At 34.3% G+C, this 18,786-nt stretch overlaps 1 protein-coding gene across 3 annotated transcripts in view; it reads left to right on the forward strand.

Moving 5' to 3' along the window:
- LOC105291429 overlaps nt 1–18,786 on the forward strand; it is a 73,735-nt gene that overhangs the window by 31,699 nt on the left and 23,250 nt on the right. For all 3 annotated transcript variants that reach the window (XM_023530036.1, XM_023530035.1, XM_023530037.1), the window contains 2 exons: nt 7,223–7,399; nt 10,638–10,850. In XM_023530036.1, coding sequence (XP_023385804.1) covers nt 7,223–7,399; nt 10,638–10,850 — 390 coding nt within the window. The remainder of the gene's footprint in view (nt 1–7,222; nt 7,400–10,637; nt 10,851–18,786) is intronic.

Below are 18,786 nucleotides of genomic sequence, written 5' to 3' on the forward strand. Positions count from 1 at the left end.
GTTGCACACTTTTATTTTGCTATAACAAACACATCTATATCATTTTGTATGTTATAGTTACTGTTGTGAGTTACTAATATTAGTTCATTTAATCTTTAAAGTAATTTTGATGAGTTAGATACCATTATCCTCATTTTATGTATGAAGAAACTGAGGCAGAAAGAAATTAGTTCCCCCAGTTTTAAGTGGTGGAGCCAGGATTAAAATGCCAACAGGCTAGCTCCAGAGTACAGAACCTTACCAACTGTCTTAGCTTAACCGCTCTGTACTCATTCATTTTTATTCTGTCTGAATAGAGTTCTGTGTTAAAATTTTTTATTAATATTTGATGTATGTCTTTATTAATGGCTTTGCTTTATGCAATTGATGTTGTAATCTGGTGCACAAATTTTCATAAATATTATTACTTCACTTATTTTCTCAGTGTAAAAACTTTCAGTGTCTCATTAATACAATGTTCCTTCAGGTATACATAACTAATATTAATATTGCCAGTCTTATTTTCCTATTGGCTATTTGTATGAGTCTGGTGCATCTATATGCATTATTAGTTCTGAGTGCTCTTTTTTTTTTTTAAAGTGTAATATGATTAGATTATTTTAAAAAGTTAATTAGATAATTTTGAATATTTTTTGCTTTAGTGGGGGAGTTTATATTTATTTACAGTCAAAGATCATATACTTGATCTTACTTCTGACATTTTATATTATGCTTTTCTTTTGCTTTCTGTCTTCTGCTACGAGGATCTGTTTCTTATATGGGCTTTTATTTCTCTTCTTGACAGTTTGATATTATTCATCTCTTTAAAAAATCTTCTAGAAAATTTTATTTATTTGGTAGTATAAAAGTGTGCAACTAAAATTTATTTATTTATACCACTTTGGTGGTATAACTTCTAGAAAATTTTATTTATTTGGTAGTATAAAAGTGTGCAATTATTTTCTCTGTCTTCTTCTCTGATGTTAGGTCCTGCTAAAGGATCTGAAAAAAATTCATTATTTAGACGGTATACCAATGGCTGGCTGTATATTGACCACTTTGTTTTCTGCCCCAGCTCTCATACCATATCCTACCTACACTTCTCAAAAAGCACAGAACCATTGGTTTTGCCCCTCTATTTCATGAGACTACTTTGAAGAACTTACTTGGTTTTAGATTGAAAAAGAATGTGCTTTAGATTGGGTATTGTCTTATTCAGCCCACTTTACAGTTAACTTCACTATCTAAATTCTAAAAGTTTGGGAAAAGGAGACATAAAGAAAGATGAGGACTCTGGATGTCTTGAAAAAACACCTTCATTGTAGGGATATGACTGCTCATTTTTCTCTGTGACACCATGTAAATCTCTCTTAAGTTTGTAGATAGTGGGAAGTTTAACACTTTTACCAATTTTCACCAAATTAGAACTACTTCATATCATGAATTGCTAAATTTCTCAACTCAGAATCTAGCAATAGATCTAACATTAGTTAGTGTGTGGTTGCAACATACATTAGATCTAACATTAGTTAGTGTGTGGTTGCAACATACAGTGTTTAGTCTGATGTTTTACTCTTAAGATCATAAAACATGTTTTAAACACTTTATTCCACCACTACATCCATATTATCTTGTGTTAAAAGTAGTCTGTTAATAACCAAAAGCTATCTACTTAATTTGATAAGTTAAACCTTAACTCTTCCATGACTATTCTGTTGCCCCTACTAAAGGATCTGGGAGAGAAGGACCAGTGTATGTCTGAAGGCAACTTTTTAATTACCTCCTATAGGTGAGAAATAGCCTTTAATGGATTTCGAATAGAGTAGAAACACTTTGGCAGCTACATCGAGGCCAGATGTGAGAGATGTGCAGGAAGATTAAAGGAAGGAGGTTCCTGTAATACATCAAACAGAAGATGACGAGGACCTATAGTACTTTAGTGAGAGTATTAACAGAGAAGAGAGGCCAATTTGAAAAATTTCTAGGAAGTAAAATTGGCAAGACATAGATTTATTCATAAAGGAATATTAAGGGAAAGGGTTACTCTCAAGTTTCTGGCTTGGGGGATGAAGTTGTTGAGGGGGTCATCAACTGAGGTAGGAAATGCAGAATGATTTAGAAGGACTAGATTTGTAAGCTAGGACTATATGGAAAATTGTGAGCTCTAGGTTGTCTAAGCTGAGATTGAAGTGCCTATGAGATACACAGTTATTTATGTTTAATAATAAATTATGTATATGAGCTGATGTTGATTTGAGATTTCTCATCTTGATTTGAGATTATTGATTTGAGATTTCTCATCTTATGGATTATAAAATAAACTTCCTAGGGAGCCTATGCACAATGAGGTTAATCACCTGAGGGCAGAATCCTGAGTCCCCCATATGTAAAGAGAACAGCAGAGACTAAAGTAGGAAATTGAGAAAGAAGTTAGTGAGGTGAGATATTGTGGAGTTTCAAAGGTTCAAATGTAGTACAGAGGCCAAGAGAAAAGGACTGAAATGCTTCTGATGGATTTGAACAATTTGAATTTCTTTTGGTGAAATTAGTATGACTAGATCCAATAGATCTTCTCATTAGCTAAGAACTTGAAGATCATGTGGACTTGCCTCTAGTTTTTAAAGATGAGACTATTTTAGAGCTAAGAACATTGAGAGTTTTTATCTAGATTAGAACTGAAAATATTCCTTGCATGTAGCAGGTTTTCAATAACAGTAGTTGAATGCATGATTGAACTCTTTACTAGCAGAGCCAGTAGCAAACATATGGAGGCATCCTGGGTGTCTATCAATGGATGAATGGATAAAGAAGAAGTGGTATATATATACATACATATACATGCGTATATATATATATACATATATATATACACAACACACACACACACACACACACACACACAATATAATATTACCCAGCCATAAAAAAAGAATGAGATCTTGCCATCTGCAACAACATGGATAGACCTAGAGGGTATTGTGCTGAGTGGAATAAGTCTGACAGAGAAAGACAAGTGTCATATGTGGAGTCTAGAGAACAGGATAAACAACGGAAACAAGATCATAGATACAGAGAGCATTTTGATGGTTGTCAGATTAGGGGGTGGAGAGATGGTGAAGAGGGTAGGGGATTAAGGGGTACAAATTGTTAATTACAAAATAGTCATAGAAATGTAGAATACAGCATGGGATATACAGTCAGTAGTATTGTAATAACTATATATGGTGTCATATGGGTACTGTATCAGGGTGATAACTATAGGTTATATAAATGTCTATTCATTGTGTTATATCCCTGAAAATAATATAATATTGTATGTCAACTATAATTGAAAAAAATATAAAAATTAAAAAAATATATTTCTGCTTTTTTAATTGATGAGGACATTGAGACAGGTTGATGAAAAATTAGTTGCCCACGCTCATCTAATGAATCAAGATTATGTATAAATACTCATTAACATGGTTTAATCTTGTGAAGATCCTTAATTTTTAGCCATTAAGATGATTTTATTAGGTAGACAAAATAAATTAGAACTTAATTAGGCAGAATTTTCATTTGGAGTTGTCTGTTGAACTAACACAAGTCTTTCACTTTTAGAAATCACACTTTAGATGAATATAAGATCATTTCAATATACAATGAAATCCTTTTAAAATTTGGAATAGTGAAGTTAATCTCTGCATAAGAACTTGTTCTTAACTAAAGCATTTGACTATCTAGTTAATTGAAATAAAAATATGAAGGTAGAATTCATTAATTTCATTTGTTAACTCTAGATGATTATGTATGTACAATAAGGTGGATAATTAAAGCAAATATATGAATAATTCCATGTTAAAAAATTAGAATTTAGAGAACCTAATTTACTCCTTCATCTGGCATATATTGACTAGGTTCAAAGTTTTGAGTTAATATAAAATGGGCTATATTGACAATGGTGAGAGAGGAGAGTTTGGTTCATTTTAGGAACTCTAACTTTGTTAGTGTGAAATCATTTTATAGACATTATATAATGTACATTACATATTTTGTATTATACAAATATTTGTTTTATATTATGTATATGGACTTATATACACATACACAGGCAAACTTCAACATCTTATTAGGAAATGAAGTAAGTCACGGCTCAAGGAATCTCCTATTTTAATAATCATGTTATTCAAATATATTGGAGAGGAGTAATAGAAAACCTTTTTCCTTTACCTGTTTAGATCTTCCAGCTTGCGCCCTGTGAATTAGACTGCCATAAAAAAAGATTAACAAGAGAAAAAAACAAGTTTATTAGTGTGTTCATTGTACTTACACATGGGATAGAACTCAGTGGTAAACGCAAAGGGGTGGTTGAAACTTGGGGCTTAAATAGTATTTTAACAAAGAACAATGATTTTGTAGAGAAGTGACAAGACAAAAGAAAAGACATTGAGCTTCTAGGGGTGACAAATTGTGGGAAGGACATATATGGGGAAACTAATGCTAAGTAAGGGCTAATTAGTGAGATTTGTTTGTGTAGATTCTTTCCAGTGCCATCTTGTCTCCAGTGATAAGATTGTTATCCCTTTCTTGCTGGGGAAGTGAGGTTGGAAGATATCTTCACAAAATAATTTTTTGTTCTACTTTCAGGCAGATAGGGGGAGGGCAAAGAGTTCATACTGTGTCTGTTTTTTCTCAGTTGCTTTGAGCTCAAAATTATCTTTATGCCATAGTAGCATATTTTAGGGTGACATACTGTGAACCCCTTCTAAGTGCTAGTGTATAACTGAACACAGAGTAGACAAAAATTTATGCCCTTGATAAGCTTACATTGTAGGATAAAAAGGTATGTAAAAGTATATTGAGAACTAAGAACAATCAAATATAAAATGACAGAATTTTCATCATTATAATCATACAAACCAGTCACTAAGGCCCAAATCATATGTATTTATTTTTATAATGCATTATTTTGGTTTACCCCAAACTTCTGAGATTTATGGAATGGAAATAGGTTTTTATACTAAGATAATTTATCTTCTTGGAAACAGTCCCATCAGATGTTATGTCTTGGCATATCTCAGGGTCTTACTGATTAGCATGGAAAGGAATTAGAGATTTCCCATGGAAATCCACTAAATTGCCAAACAACATGTAGATAACCAAACGCTACTGGCATTCTATCTTTTGCCTAATTAAAAACTTAACTGAGAGCTATCATAAAATATATTATTAGGAAGTTTCAGTGTATAATTGAATAAGAAAAAAATCTTCAAAGACATGAATTAACTGATACTTAAAATGTTTTCCAGGTTTCTTTGATGTTATTGTCAGCAAAGGAAATATATGCATATTCCAAAGTCATGAAATTAGGCATCTTTCTCTTGCTCTTGACAATGGCTGTGTCACAGGAATGGTAGGCAGTAATTTTTCTTTTTGCTATATATCAGTAGTGTTGTATCCATATATAATATATTTTTTGCATAAGGTACTTTTATAAGATCATCAAAGTGTATTTTCCTTTGGATTTTCCTTTCACTTTCTTCATTATTCTGTTTTGTCTCACTAATTTTTGAGATTCTGATGCATAAGTGGACCTAAATTTCCACAATTAGAATTTAGGCAAGAAAGAGTAGACCACTTCTCTAATAACAGTCAAAGTTTTAATGAGTCTCCCAAAAGACAATCCAACTTCTCAAAGGCTGCTTTAGGGACCATAAAAAAAAAAAACCCAATAATTTCACCTAATTATGCTTTGTTTTACTTAGTTTAGGTTTGAAAAGTAGCTTTTAATATGTAAAGCTGTATTATTAATAAAATTCATGTATAGTACATATTTTGAAAAGTGAATCAGTATAGGATGACTGTCATACACTGTCCTAAGTTCTTCATATGTGTTATAAATGTTTAGTCTTTACATCTACCTTATGAGAGAATTCATTATTATCCCTGTTTAACAGAAGAAGAACCTGAAGTATAGAAGGATAAAGTGAGCTGCCCCAGGTCACATAGCTAGTTGAACACAGGAAATCTAACTCTACCTCTCATGCTACAGATTCCTCATATAATGTTATATAATATTATATATCTTTATATCATTTAAAAAAATTGTTCTAATTTATATTTATATTTTATGAGCACATAATGTTATATAATATTATATAATAATTTTAAACTCATAGCATGTTATTTAACATAAGGGAAAAAATAACAGTTATTGAGAAAAAACATAATTTTTCAGACTGAAATTCAGGTTAAGTGATTAATTAGTCAAACTTCCTCCTTGAAGACTTTTTTCTTCTGCTCCAGGGTTAACAACATGCTATACTTTATAGCACATTCTTCTCAGTACGAGTCATAGTCATAGTAAGTGTTTAATATATATGAATGTAGTAGATATGAAATCTACTCAATTAAGAGTTTAGGAAATGTCTCACTGCTTTATTTTTCTAAAATTAAATTAACTCTATCTCCAATCCCCTATTCCATGAACTGGTGAGAGATTCCATCTTAGTTATTATGAGGCTCATCCTGTTACATACAAAATCTTATCTGGTATGGAGTCTCAAAATGTCTGGTGACAGCCCTCTTAGCTTCAGTCCACACTGGTTACTGCTGATACACTCATCAAACATCAGATGGTTTCTTGCAGGTGAATAACTGTTGCTTACCTACCATAGTTACACAAGGGGGCTTTGTGGAAGATGGTTGCCTTAGTGTCAGGGGTCAAGCCATTGAAGAGGCACCAAAGAGTTCTTTCTTTTCAGGCCCAAAAGACTCTCTGGGGCACTGAGGAAAGTAGGTTAAGACCTCAAACAATACCATGAACCAAGAATGTCTCCCTGTAGCATAACTTCCTCAATTTGTTTAGTTTTTTGAAAGCAAAACCTAGTAATACACATCTATTAATTTCAGCTTTTGGTCCCAAGTAGTCTTGAGTTAGGAAGTCACAAATGAAGAAGTAAAAAATAAACAATAATAAAATATATAGTAACATCCAATTAAATTATCCTGCCACTGGAGTTATTTTTATTGTTACTCAACACTCTACCATGGGTTCTAAGAAATCCGGAGAAGAAGGAAGTTCTTCAAGACATTGGAAATTAGGCTAGGGAATCTAAACAATTGGATTACAAAAACATCAGATTATGTAGGCAGTTCAAGGGTTCTATAGAGTGGAGGAGACCTTTACATGGAATATCAAAACCTTTTTATCATTTAATTATTTTCTATTGCTAATTCACAGGGTCCCCCCGCTTTTTTTCAGGCTAGTGGTAGAGCCTCCACTGAGCTCCGGGTGCTTTATCAGCCCAACCGCTGCGCACTTCTTGAGTCTGCACTAGTTCCTGGTCACACAGTTATTTTTGATCGCCGTGGCAAAATCGCTTCTGAATCATCAGCAGGCTACGCAGACCTTTCAAAAGAATTTGTGGTTTTTGTCAAGGTAAAATAAAGGAAAGTCGTTAAAGTGCATATTCCTAAATGCTTACTCTTTTGCTCTGTTAAGGAAAACTTTCAAATTGAGTCATAAAGAAGTAATCAGATCTCTTCCCACTAAGTGGCATTGATGCCTATTGTCATTTTATTTACCTAGACTGAAAGGCAATAGGGATCTTAACATCAGCAGCAATGAAACAGATGGAGCAACATCCAAAATTGGAGGTTAAAACTATGGATGTGGAGATTCTTAATAAAAAGTTAGAAAATCTTACATTTGGGAATCAAACAAATGTAAATATTTAATTTTTCTAACAATTAGAATATTTACACCCTTTGAGTGTTGAATACATGTGATCATTTCATAATGCTTATGCTTCTTTCATTATATTATGTGTCTGTGAACTTGCCTTAAAAATAATGTTGTTCCCATATTAATATAATATCTTTCATTTATGAGACTGCCTATTTTGTGCCAGGCACTTTACTGAGAGCTTCATAACATACAAGACTAAATTTAATCATCATAGAAATATTGACAGATATTGTTATTTGTATTTTAAAAGTGAAGAAAAGACTTTCGGAGAATTTTGAATAGTATAGCATAGCTAGTCAGTGATGGTTCATGAATCAAATCGAAATCAATTTGTCTTCAAAAGTTTTTATACTTATAAAATAAAGACTTTATCACATTACTCTTTTTCCCCAAACAACATGATTTTTGATGGTCGTATAATATTTAAACATAAGGAATATATATATCTGTTTTTCATTGTACATTAATCTTAATTTCTTTATTTTACCATCTCTTCATATGTTACTATAACATATACTTTGACATGTCTTTGACCACATATTTTATTATTTTTCAAAATAATTTGAAATTGAATTTAAGGACCATAATATGAAATCTTTAAGACTCTAGGAACATTTTTTCCAGAAATATACCAATTTTTAATCCTGGGAAATTTAAGTCGACTGTGAAGTTAGAGGAAACAGTTCACCTGACCACTTTCACTGCTGACACAAACTTTAGAATTCGGGGGTCCTTGAGACCACTAGAATGACTTAGAACTCACTGAACTCTGTTATACTCATGGTTACTGTTTATTCCAGAGAAAGGATACAGATTAACACCAGCTAAAGGAAGAGACACACAGAGCAGAGTCTAGGAAAAGTTCTGAACATTGTCTTTTTTCCATGGAGTCAAGTCAGTGTTACTTTCTCAGCATTAACATATGACAATATGCATGGAGTATTGCCAGTCAGGGATCAAGCTCACCAGAGCCTTGGTGCTCAGAGTCTTTACTGGGGTTCCATTATGTAGGGAGTCCATGTGGCTGATCTCAGTCTCTAGCCTCTCAGGAGATCAACTGACACTTTGTGGCTCCAAGTTCCCACCTTAAATCACATTTTTACTATAAGGCTAGCCTAAGGCCCTCAGGCAAACAAAGATACTGCTATCAGGCATAACATTTAAAAAAAAAATTTATGTTATTATTAGTTTCAAATATATAGCACATTGGTTAGACATTTATATAGTTTATAAAATGATTCCCCTAATTGCTCTTTCTCTCTTCTGGCTCTCCACTTAGCCATTACATTAATGCTAATTGCATTCCCTATGCTGTGCTCCCCATCCCTGTGACCATCTATCAACTACTAATTTGTACTTCTTTTACCCTTCACCCCATTCTCTCAGACCCCCAAACCCTCTCCCCTCTGACCATCACCAGATTTTCCTCTATAGTTGTAAGTCTGTTTTTGATTAGTTTGTTCTTTTTGTTCCTTAGATTCCGCATATAAATGAAATCATATGATATTTATCTTTCTCTATCTGACTTATTTCATTCAGCATAATAACAGCATGGTATTGGCATAAAACACATACATTGATCAAAGGAACAGAATAGAGAGCCCAGAAATAAATCTATACCTATACACTCATTTAATATATGACAAAGGAGGCAAGAATATACAATGGGGCAAAGACAGTCTCTTCAATAAATGGTGCTGGGAAAATCGGACAGATACATGTCAAAAAAAATGACCACCTTCTTACACTATATACAAGAATAGACACAAAATGGATTAAAGACTTAAATGTAAGACCTGAAACCATAAAACTTCTAGAAGAAAACATAGGCAGTAAACTCTTTGATATTGCTAATAGTAATTTCTGTTCAGATATATCTTCTCAGGCAAGGAAAACAAAAGAGAAAATAAACAAATGAGACTATATCAAACTAAAAAGTTTTTGTACAGCAAAGGAAACCATCAACTAAACAAAAAGACAACCGACTGAATGGGAGAAGATATTTGCTTATGAGATACATCTGATAATAGGCATAACATTTTAAGGGTTTAGAGATAAACTCTCAGAAGGCCATGGCAAAGGCCAGACCTCTCTGGGTAAAGTTAAATTCTTTACTACCTAACTCCCTTCAGCAGTGTTGGGAAGTATGTATCTCATTGACTTCAGTGTTGAGTATGGTCTTTAAAAAAAAAAAAAGAAGAAGAAACCTGACAATTTTCTAGAGGAATAAACATCTAATTTTAGCTTTATTTATTTATTTTTTAATTATTAGTGTGAATTACCTTTCCTTATGTTTATTCACCATTTGTAGTTTATCTTTTGTGACTTGAGTATTTATGTATTTTATCTATTTCTCTACATTGTTAGTGTATTTATAATTAACTTTTGAGAACTTCTTATATCTTCATCTTAAACTATTGATTGCATAGGATTTACTTAAATATACCTTAGTTGTATTTGATATCATTTTTCTTTCATTCATTTATTTATTCCTATATGCACGCATGTAACTAACAGCTATGGAGTGTATTTCATAATTTAGGTACTCTTGTAGCAAACTATTTTTATTCTGCTTTGTATTAGTATTAAAACTATTTTTTAATAGTGATTGTAAATTTCTTAAGAGAAGTGTTTGTGTTTTGTATTTTTTAAAAATCTCTGTAGCATCTGATGCTGACCCTTACACTATCAATAAATAATAATTGATGTAAATTACGAGTCCACCAGATAACCTCCTTTGGGTTTTTTCAGCTTTGCATAGCAGTTAAATTATTTATTTCCTTCTTTTGTTCATTTTTAACCACCAAGCTTCTGGTAAGATCCTGATCACTACAACTTCTGTTAAGAGAATGAACTCTATCGCTACCTTCCTCTAGCAAAACATGAGCTTGCTATTTATTGCTTTTCTATTCTGTTTGTTGCTCTGAAGGATATGTTCCTGAACAGTGCTGTGATTCTACTTGCTACGAGCCTACGCCAGGCTCTATGTCTCCAGCCTGACGGGAGCTGCACTGGAGTGGGAAACCAGTCTGAAAAATCATACTGGAAAGTGCATAAAATCACCTCTGGGATTTGCATGTTTGAAAGTGTGAAAAATGCACGAATGTATCTGAGGATTAAGGAAGGCCAGTGTGATGGAACAGTAAGCATCTGCCCTTATTTTTCTCAGCACATGTTTAAGACTTTGCCAATGATAGATATGAAAACGGCGTTGAGTATTTTGTGTTTTAGTTTTAGCCTATAAGCATTCAGGAAAATGAATGTTATATATGTTAGTCTCCCTTGACTAGTGTTTTTAATGAGTTGGGAGGGCAGCTGAATGCTTGGTATTATTTAGAGAGGGATCCTGACCCTTCAGACACTGTGTCTGAAACATAATGTGCATACAAATTACCTGGGAATCGTGTTAGATTCTAATTCAGATTGACTGCAGTGGGACCTGTGTACGTGCATTTCTAATAATCAACCAGCTGTTGCTGATGAGTTGGTTTTTGAACCACGCTTTGAGAGCCAAGGCATTAGAAAATGTCAGTCCAACAGTATTTCCTTACTGCTTATTTTGGTGCCTATATTTCCAAGAGTACAAACCCTGTACGTTTAATAAGGAAGTAGTTTTTAATTCTAAATATTAGGAGGTCTTCTTTAACATCTTGAGACTTAGAGGGGGGTGAGGGGTGTGTGGGAGTCAACTAACATAACATTTTTTATATATTCATAGTTTTCTTATGGGTTGAGGGGCAGATAAGATTGTACATTTAGTTTACCTATTAATGCTCTGTTCATCTGTTCTTGTTTAAAAGAGTTTAGTTTAAACCATATCTTTTGGATAAACTCAGGTGCTCCCACTTCCCTTCTCTTTACCGGTGAGGCATCTGGAGATTTGGGAGAGTTTGCATGAGTTCTGGGGTTGGAAAGAGGGGAGGCTTAGACCATTCATTGTTCTCCATGTCCCTGTCTTTGCTGCAGAATGGGGAGGCTGCACTGATGTTAACAGTGCAAAGAGAAAGCACATGCACAGACACACATTTAATTAGCATTCTTGATTGACTCCTAAGAGAATTGTGAAGTGGCTTTATCCCATTTTACTGCAGAGGAAGCCATGCTTAAGAGATAGAGTGCATTGCTTATTGTCTTTAAAGTGGTGAGTGGACTAACTGAGATTAAAAATAGGTAACATTTCTACATGGCCAGACTAGTTGAGTGTATGATTTCATAACTCAGTCACCCTATGGGAAGAACATCAGAAAGTAACTCTTTCTTCATCTCACAGACTTCTACAAATTATACAAACCTTTCTCTTCTAGGACTTGTAGGAGTGTTCAGAACCATAAGACAGATAGTGTGTTACTACATGACATGTTTTGGTGTATGTGTTTCTAAGTTTCTAGGGAGAGCTTGTGGGGCACAGATAAGTGTCATTCCAAACTGAGAATGGGCTAACTAACATTGGAAAATTGGAAATTTGTATCTTCCCGAGGTGGCAACCAAAGGGACATCTCTGGGCTTAGTCATTCATTTGGCTTCTTCATACTCAGTTTGGACAGTGATTTTCATGGTTCTTCCATTCCCCCCTTACCAGTCTGTGTGGGCCCTCTCTGTCTCTTTCATTTCTTTCACAGTGTGATGTGTATCCCTTCAATTGAGTAAATTTCTTTTAAATATATAGAAGAATCTTGAATCTTTCTGTTCTGTAGTAAACACTTGTGCTTTTTTCTTTTTCTTCCTGTTTGCTCTACAGGTGACTCAGCTCTATCTGATTAGACTGAGAGAATGAAAGAAATCCTTAATATTTAATTGAAAGAATTTAGTGAGCACAGGAAGATAGGTGAAACTTATAAGTTAAAACATAGCAGTGTTATTCTGCCATAGAACTATCAGCATTCTCATTCTTCAGATGAAGAAGCTGGTTAAGTTGCCCAAAACCCCAAGTTAGTGTCAGAGCTGAGAGTCAGTCCAGGTCAGGCTACTTCCTAACCCTCTGTTATGGATGATTTGTGGTAACAGTATAGAGAAACTAGATTGACCCCGTTGAAGAGATCAGAGTCAGGATACTCAGGAGTGAGGTGATTCAAAATACAAACACAAGGTTTTCTTCTTCAGCAATTTTCCTGGAACCAGTCTTGTTGACAGCTTGTCAGGTGAATGATTGGGTCTGAAATTGTGTCCTCTCAGCCTGTGTTGTTTTTCGCATCAACACTAGGAACCCCCCTTGTTTTCCCTTCCCTGATAGACTTCTCTGGATGAAAACTAGGTTCAGGATTTCCTGTGCACTTCGGAACTGAGGCGGGTAATCATGTATTGGAATTTCAAACCCAAGTATCACTTCTAGAAGATATTTAATAACTTGAAAAGGGCAGAAACATCTGTTTTGTTTGATTTTGTAACAGAAATCGCTAAAATGGAGAACCCAGTGAGATCTGATGATAAAGGTGAAGGAGCATAAACTGATTACATGGAATTTGATATTTAGAACATTTAAATAAGGAATTCAGGCCATTTCAGGGCACAATACAGAAATTCTGTAGGTCTTTTGGAAATGAGCATGTTGTATCTTGATTGCATGTAATTTGTCCAGAGGACTAAGGTCATTCCTTGAAGGCCTTGTAAGGTAACACTCATATATGGAGTGGTAATGAAGAAAATAAAATGGAATAAGCATTGCTAAGAAAGTCACTTAAAATGAAGTCAGGAAACTATTGAAAAAATGGGACCTATGCAGGTCTTGTACCTCAATTCTCAGAACTGCCATTAAGCTGCTAACCTGTTGCTAAACTCAGCTCAAGCCTGAATCATAAACATACTGACAACTGCTACGTGGTGCGTATGGTTTTACCTCCTCCTTGTAGTTTTCACCTAGCTTATTGAAATTAATCATTCCCTGTTAACCTAGCCAGAATCATTTGCATAAGGACCTACATGGGAACCACACTGATAGATTTCACCTTTATAAAATTCTGTATTTTTTTGCCCTCTTTGGAGCAAAATTTAGGTTGTTACCTGAATCTGTGACTCCCAAATTGCAAACCTTTTTGTTCCAGTAAGTGGTTTTTGTTCTTTATCACAGCCTCAACTTCTTCTTTGGTTAACAGAAGCAGAAGCTGAAAGGAAAAGATATTGATAAGGAGGAGAGGAGTTCTCTAAAAGAGCTAACCATAAATAACAGGTCCACATAAGTCAAAATCCTGCATTTAACAACCAGCTTAATAGGCAACAACTCCTGTGCATGCAATGAGGCATTCACCAGCAGTGTTATTAGGATACAATTTCTCCCACTGGGATCTAGTCTACACCCTACATCCCTAGCAGTGGGTCTTAACCTTTAGAGTCTGTTCCATGCTGGAGCGGCCAGGATACCAGGAAGGAACTAGTATCAGCCCACAACATGGGGTGAGAAGAGCATAATCTTTGAGAGCTACAGGGGAAATCTTGTCACTTTAAAAAAAAAATCAGCTTTAAATAAGGGTTTGGAAGTCTTCCTGGCTTATGACATACTTATAGATCAGTTACTTTTGTCCATTTGCCTCCTAAAATTGGGGACTCAAACATTTTATAGAGGACTCTAGCTTCCTGGTGTTTCTTTTAAAAATTCCAAGCCTATTGTTAGAAAAGTTATTGCATTGGAAAGTTATTGCTAAACGATTTGAAAATTTAAAGGGCCTTCTTCATGAAGCTAGAGATTTCTGCATGCTCTTTAAATATAGGAAAATGTGCCACTATTCTGGTAAAAGGTGAATTTCTTGGTATTATAACAATATCAGCAAGAAAACCAAGGAGAGTAGACTTTTGACTGTCTCTTGTTTGGCAGAAGCTGAACTAGCTTCTTTATATTTGTAATGACATTCTTTATATTATAACTTGTTTAGTGACTCATTGATATGGTTGTCTGACTAAAATTCTCCATCTGAAATTTTAGTAGTGAGTCTTTTAAGTTAATATGCATATGCTTTTTTTTTTGCTTTTAAGAAATTGTATCAATGCATAACAATCAGAAATATTATTTTTCACTTTCACTGTATCTGACCAGAAATCACTAGGCTGGAATGACATTACTCTTGAAAACAGAATGATAGCAATCATAGTAATTGCCTTTGTTCACATGTGTTTAGAGGGTATAGTGAGTCATACTTACAATCTCCAAAGGAATTTAAAATGTATTAGAAGGTAAATGGTAATGTATGCTCATGTTATCACTATACTTCAAGAACCTAACAGTGCCTCGGTCCCAATAACTAGTCAACAAACATTCATTGTGTAAGTGAAATTGAATAAAAGTGTTAACATTTCCAATGTGTCTGCCATTGTATATTTGAAAACATTTCTTACAGGCAAATGCATTTATGTTCAAACCAAACGATGCTGATCATATAACAAAGTTTCTATTTCTGTCACCATAAAATTGTTATGCTGTAGGAGTAAATCACTTTAATAGATTTTGATGTAGTAGAGATTCAAGTGTATAACAAACAACATATAATCCACTAGGGACAATTGTAAGGTAGTTAATTTAAAGAAGAAAAACAAGCCTCAAAATAACATGAGTAGAACTCGTCACTAAAAACATCAATGCAAAGGAAAAAAAAGATATAGGAGTTGTAGGTAGGAAAAACAAACTACAGAGTGATCAGTGCACCAAAGTCATATGCATGAACAGGCACACCACACTAGCAGGATTCTTGTTTATGAGCAGGACTTTAATTTGTAGAAATGAGGAAAGATTCTCTCATCACAGATTTATCTTATTTTGCTTCTCCTCTCAAAATATATTTCTATATATGCAAATAAGTAAAAAGTTAAAGATTATTCATATTTTTAAGACCTTGTATATGGAGCATACAGTTGGGCTAGGTATATATAATGCTAGACCAGTGGGTTAAAAGATATAAAATAAAAAAAAAACCTTAGTTTTATATAAATAATGATAACACATGTTTTAGTTAGCCTATACCTCTGGGCTATGTTCTCAGTTCTGGGATGGCTGGACTGGGCTGGAGTTGGGTATTAACTAATTTTTCCTATGGACAGGGCTTATTAAGAACAAACTGCTCTGGTGTATTTCAAAATGGTGCCTTTTCCTCTCCCTTGCCAGAGACATGAGAGAATTCTTCTTTGACATTTACTGGCAGGGAACTGGTTGAGCTCCTGGAGGTAAAATTCACAAAAGTGTGGACGTATTCTATGACTGGGTCCCCTTATAGTTTAAACTCTCAGACTTGTCCACACTGAGCCTCCAGCAATTTGTCTATTACAGTTCAGATTTTTGTACCAGGCCCTAGATCCCTTATTGGTTTCTGCTGGTGAGTCTCTGTTCCACTAAGTCGTAACTCCCTGTATTTGTCCGTCTGTCTCGCCAGTCTTGGGGGCCAAAGCTAGCCTTGTGTCCTCACTTTTCTTACAAATTCAAAAAAGTTTTTGGTTTTTCTCATTAAGATGCAGTGTTGACTTCTAAGCCTCTTACATGCAGACCTGGAAACTAGGAGTTTAAATCATGTTTTACTTAATCAAGAAATTTTAAAGAAACTTTTAAAAATAAAATTGTAAGATAAATTATTTTGCTTGATGCTCTAGAAAATGATCTCACATTTTACTGTTGTTGTAGACCATAGTCTATACATTAGTTTTGATCTTTATTGCATGATTTTAAGAATATACACAGTAGTATAAGAATAGTAATAAAGATTTTCTCCCCTTTAGGAGCAAACAGGCTTTGAGACATAAATAATAAATTGTCAAGTGATTCATTCTAAAAAAGAGAAGGCTGATGAGTAGCATTAGTAATACTCCAGTATATAGAATATTTATTACTAGGATGTGGGTACCACAGAAAAGAGATTCTTGTTTGCTTTGTTTATTAAAATATCCCAAACTCTTTAACAAGGCCTGACATTTAATATATGCTCAAAAAGTACTGAATGAATAAGAAGTTAAAATATCAGTTGGTGATGGTAACCAGGAGGTATCCTTCTGCAAAGGAGCCAAGTAAAAGGAAATAGGCATTAGATGTTATTTTAACTTGTGGTTTTGTGAGTGTGCATCAGATTTTTCAACTTAGCTCTGCTGACTGGTATTTAATGTGTAGGAGGATACAACATGACCCTTTGCACCCAGAAACTCACTGTTTTTGTTTTGTTTTTGGTTTTATTTTGTTTTAATTTTCCATTTCTACCTCATTAATCAGTTTGTATTTGAGTTAGGGATAAAACAGAAAATTTTAAGTAAAAGAAGGAAAGAGGGAATAAAAATAACTCTAAAGGCTTATTGGTTTTGAATTTAGTTGTATTCAATTTTATTTTCATTTTTTTCACTAATTATACTTGAAGGGTTAAAAATGATATAATTCTTCAGATTCTTAGTCTATTGGAGAAAACAAATATGCACACATCAGTGATCTAGTGAATAATCATAAATTAGTAATCCAATTCAAGTTATAGTTTAACTGCTTATGTGAGGGCTCAGGAGAGGCAGATTGATTTGAGCAGAGTAGGCGAGTCAGGAGAAATTCCTGTGTAGAGGAGGAAAAAGGTCTCTTTTTTCTAAGTTCTTGACTGGACCTCAATAACAAAGGACAGATTAATGAGAGAAAAGCATACAAGTTTATATAAGTTTTATGTGACACAGGAACTTTCTTAAGAAAATGAAGACCTAAAGAAGTGTTCAAACCTGAGTGTTTTAATGCTAGGTTTGATGAGTGGAGAACTATAGAAAAATGTGAGGACAAAAAAAGAGTCTGAACTAAATGTAGTAAACTGGAGGAAACAGCAAGACCTTTTCACTCAGATTCTTCTCAGTGTCCCTATGTCTTCAGAGATAAGGTGTTCCTTTCTTTTTATGGAGAGGGTACCTGCTTATGACCTGCTTCAGGGGAAAGTCAGAAAAGCCTTCCTGTACTTGTTCATTTATAAATTCCTTTAGCTTAAAATATTCAATATGCCAAAGTATCCTGAACCCCATCACCTGGAATGATGAATTTTATAGGAATAATCTCATTTTTCATTATGAAAAAAGAGGAAAAGGCTACATGAACAAATTATGAGGTTAGAAAATTGCAGAAAAAAAATGAGAACTTCTTTTAGAGCTAACAAACATTTATTGAGTTTTTACTGAAAGGCAGAAACTGTGCCCACTGCTAATGACACAGTAAATGTAGTAAGACATGCCCTCTGCCTTCAAGGAGCATGCAACCTAGAATGAGAAAAGGAAAATGTAAACAGTATGAAAATGCCATGACCGAGGTTAAGTATCTTGTTCACTGTTGATAAGGAAGAGATCTGTTTGGGAAAGGCTTTCAGTTGTGTGAGTCATGGGCGGTTGTCTGAAATCTTTAATGTAAAATGACATCCATTTTTTTCGACATCCATTTTTAATAGAGTATCTATTCTAATTTCGGGGAGATGGTAGGCTGGTAATGATATTAGAGGTCATAAATTCAACTGCAATGTAGAAGATGGGCTAGTTATGGAGAGCCTAAAGTTTGCAAAGATAACTATGAGATTACTATAACAAAACACAATTTGACTCAAAAGTCCACAGTTTTTTCAGCCTACATAATGTGTATATATATCTTGGTTTCTATCTTTCTATCCAGTTCAAAGGTCAATGTCTTATAGATCAATAATGTCAGAGTTTCTTTTTTCTTTTTTTCTTAATCTTTGGACGGTAACTAGATGCAAAGCCTTAAAAAAAAAGTCATGAGGAAGGGCTACTGGACATACACTCTTCTTCAGGCCCACACTGGTCTGTGTAGTACTGTGGCTTATTTGGTTTCTTCCTGGACATCTAGATACTGTATAATTTCAAATAAAGCTGATATTGTAGTCTGAACATTTTGAGCAATATCATGAGGCTTGAGACACCTACCTAGCCTTTGGTCTCAAGGATGCCAACTCTATGACCAACTTGTAGCAAGTCCAGCTCTCTTCCAGCTCACTAGTCTTCTCAGTTCTTGAGCCTGCCATTGGAACATGATCCATCTGGATCTCCTCATTTCTCTATGTGGGCTGTGGAGAAGCTGGGAAGCTGTCATCTGCTCAGACTTCTCTTTCAGACATTCCTAATACTGAATGTATTCCTAATGCTGAATA

Source organism: Pteropus vampyrus, unplaced genomic scaffold (genome assembly GCF_000151845.1).
Source record: "Pteropus vampyrus isolate Shadow unplaced genomic scaffold, Pvam_2.0 Scaffold45, whole genome shotgun sequence".
In the NCBI taxonomy this organism is placed as follows: Eukaryota; Metazoa; Chordata; class Mammalia; order Chiroptera; family Pteropodidae; genus Pteropus; species Pteropus vampyrus.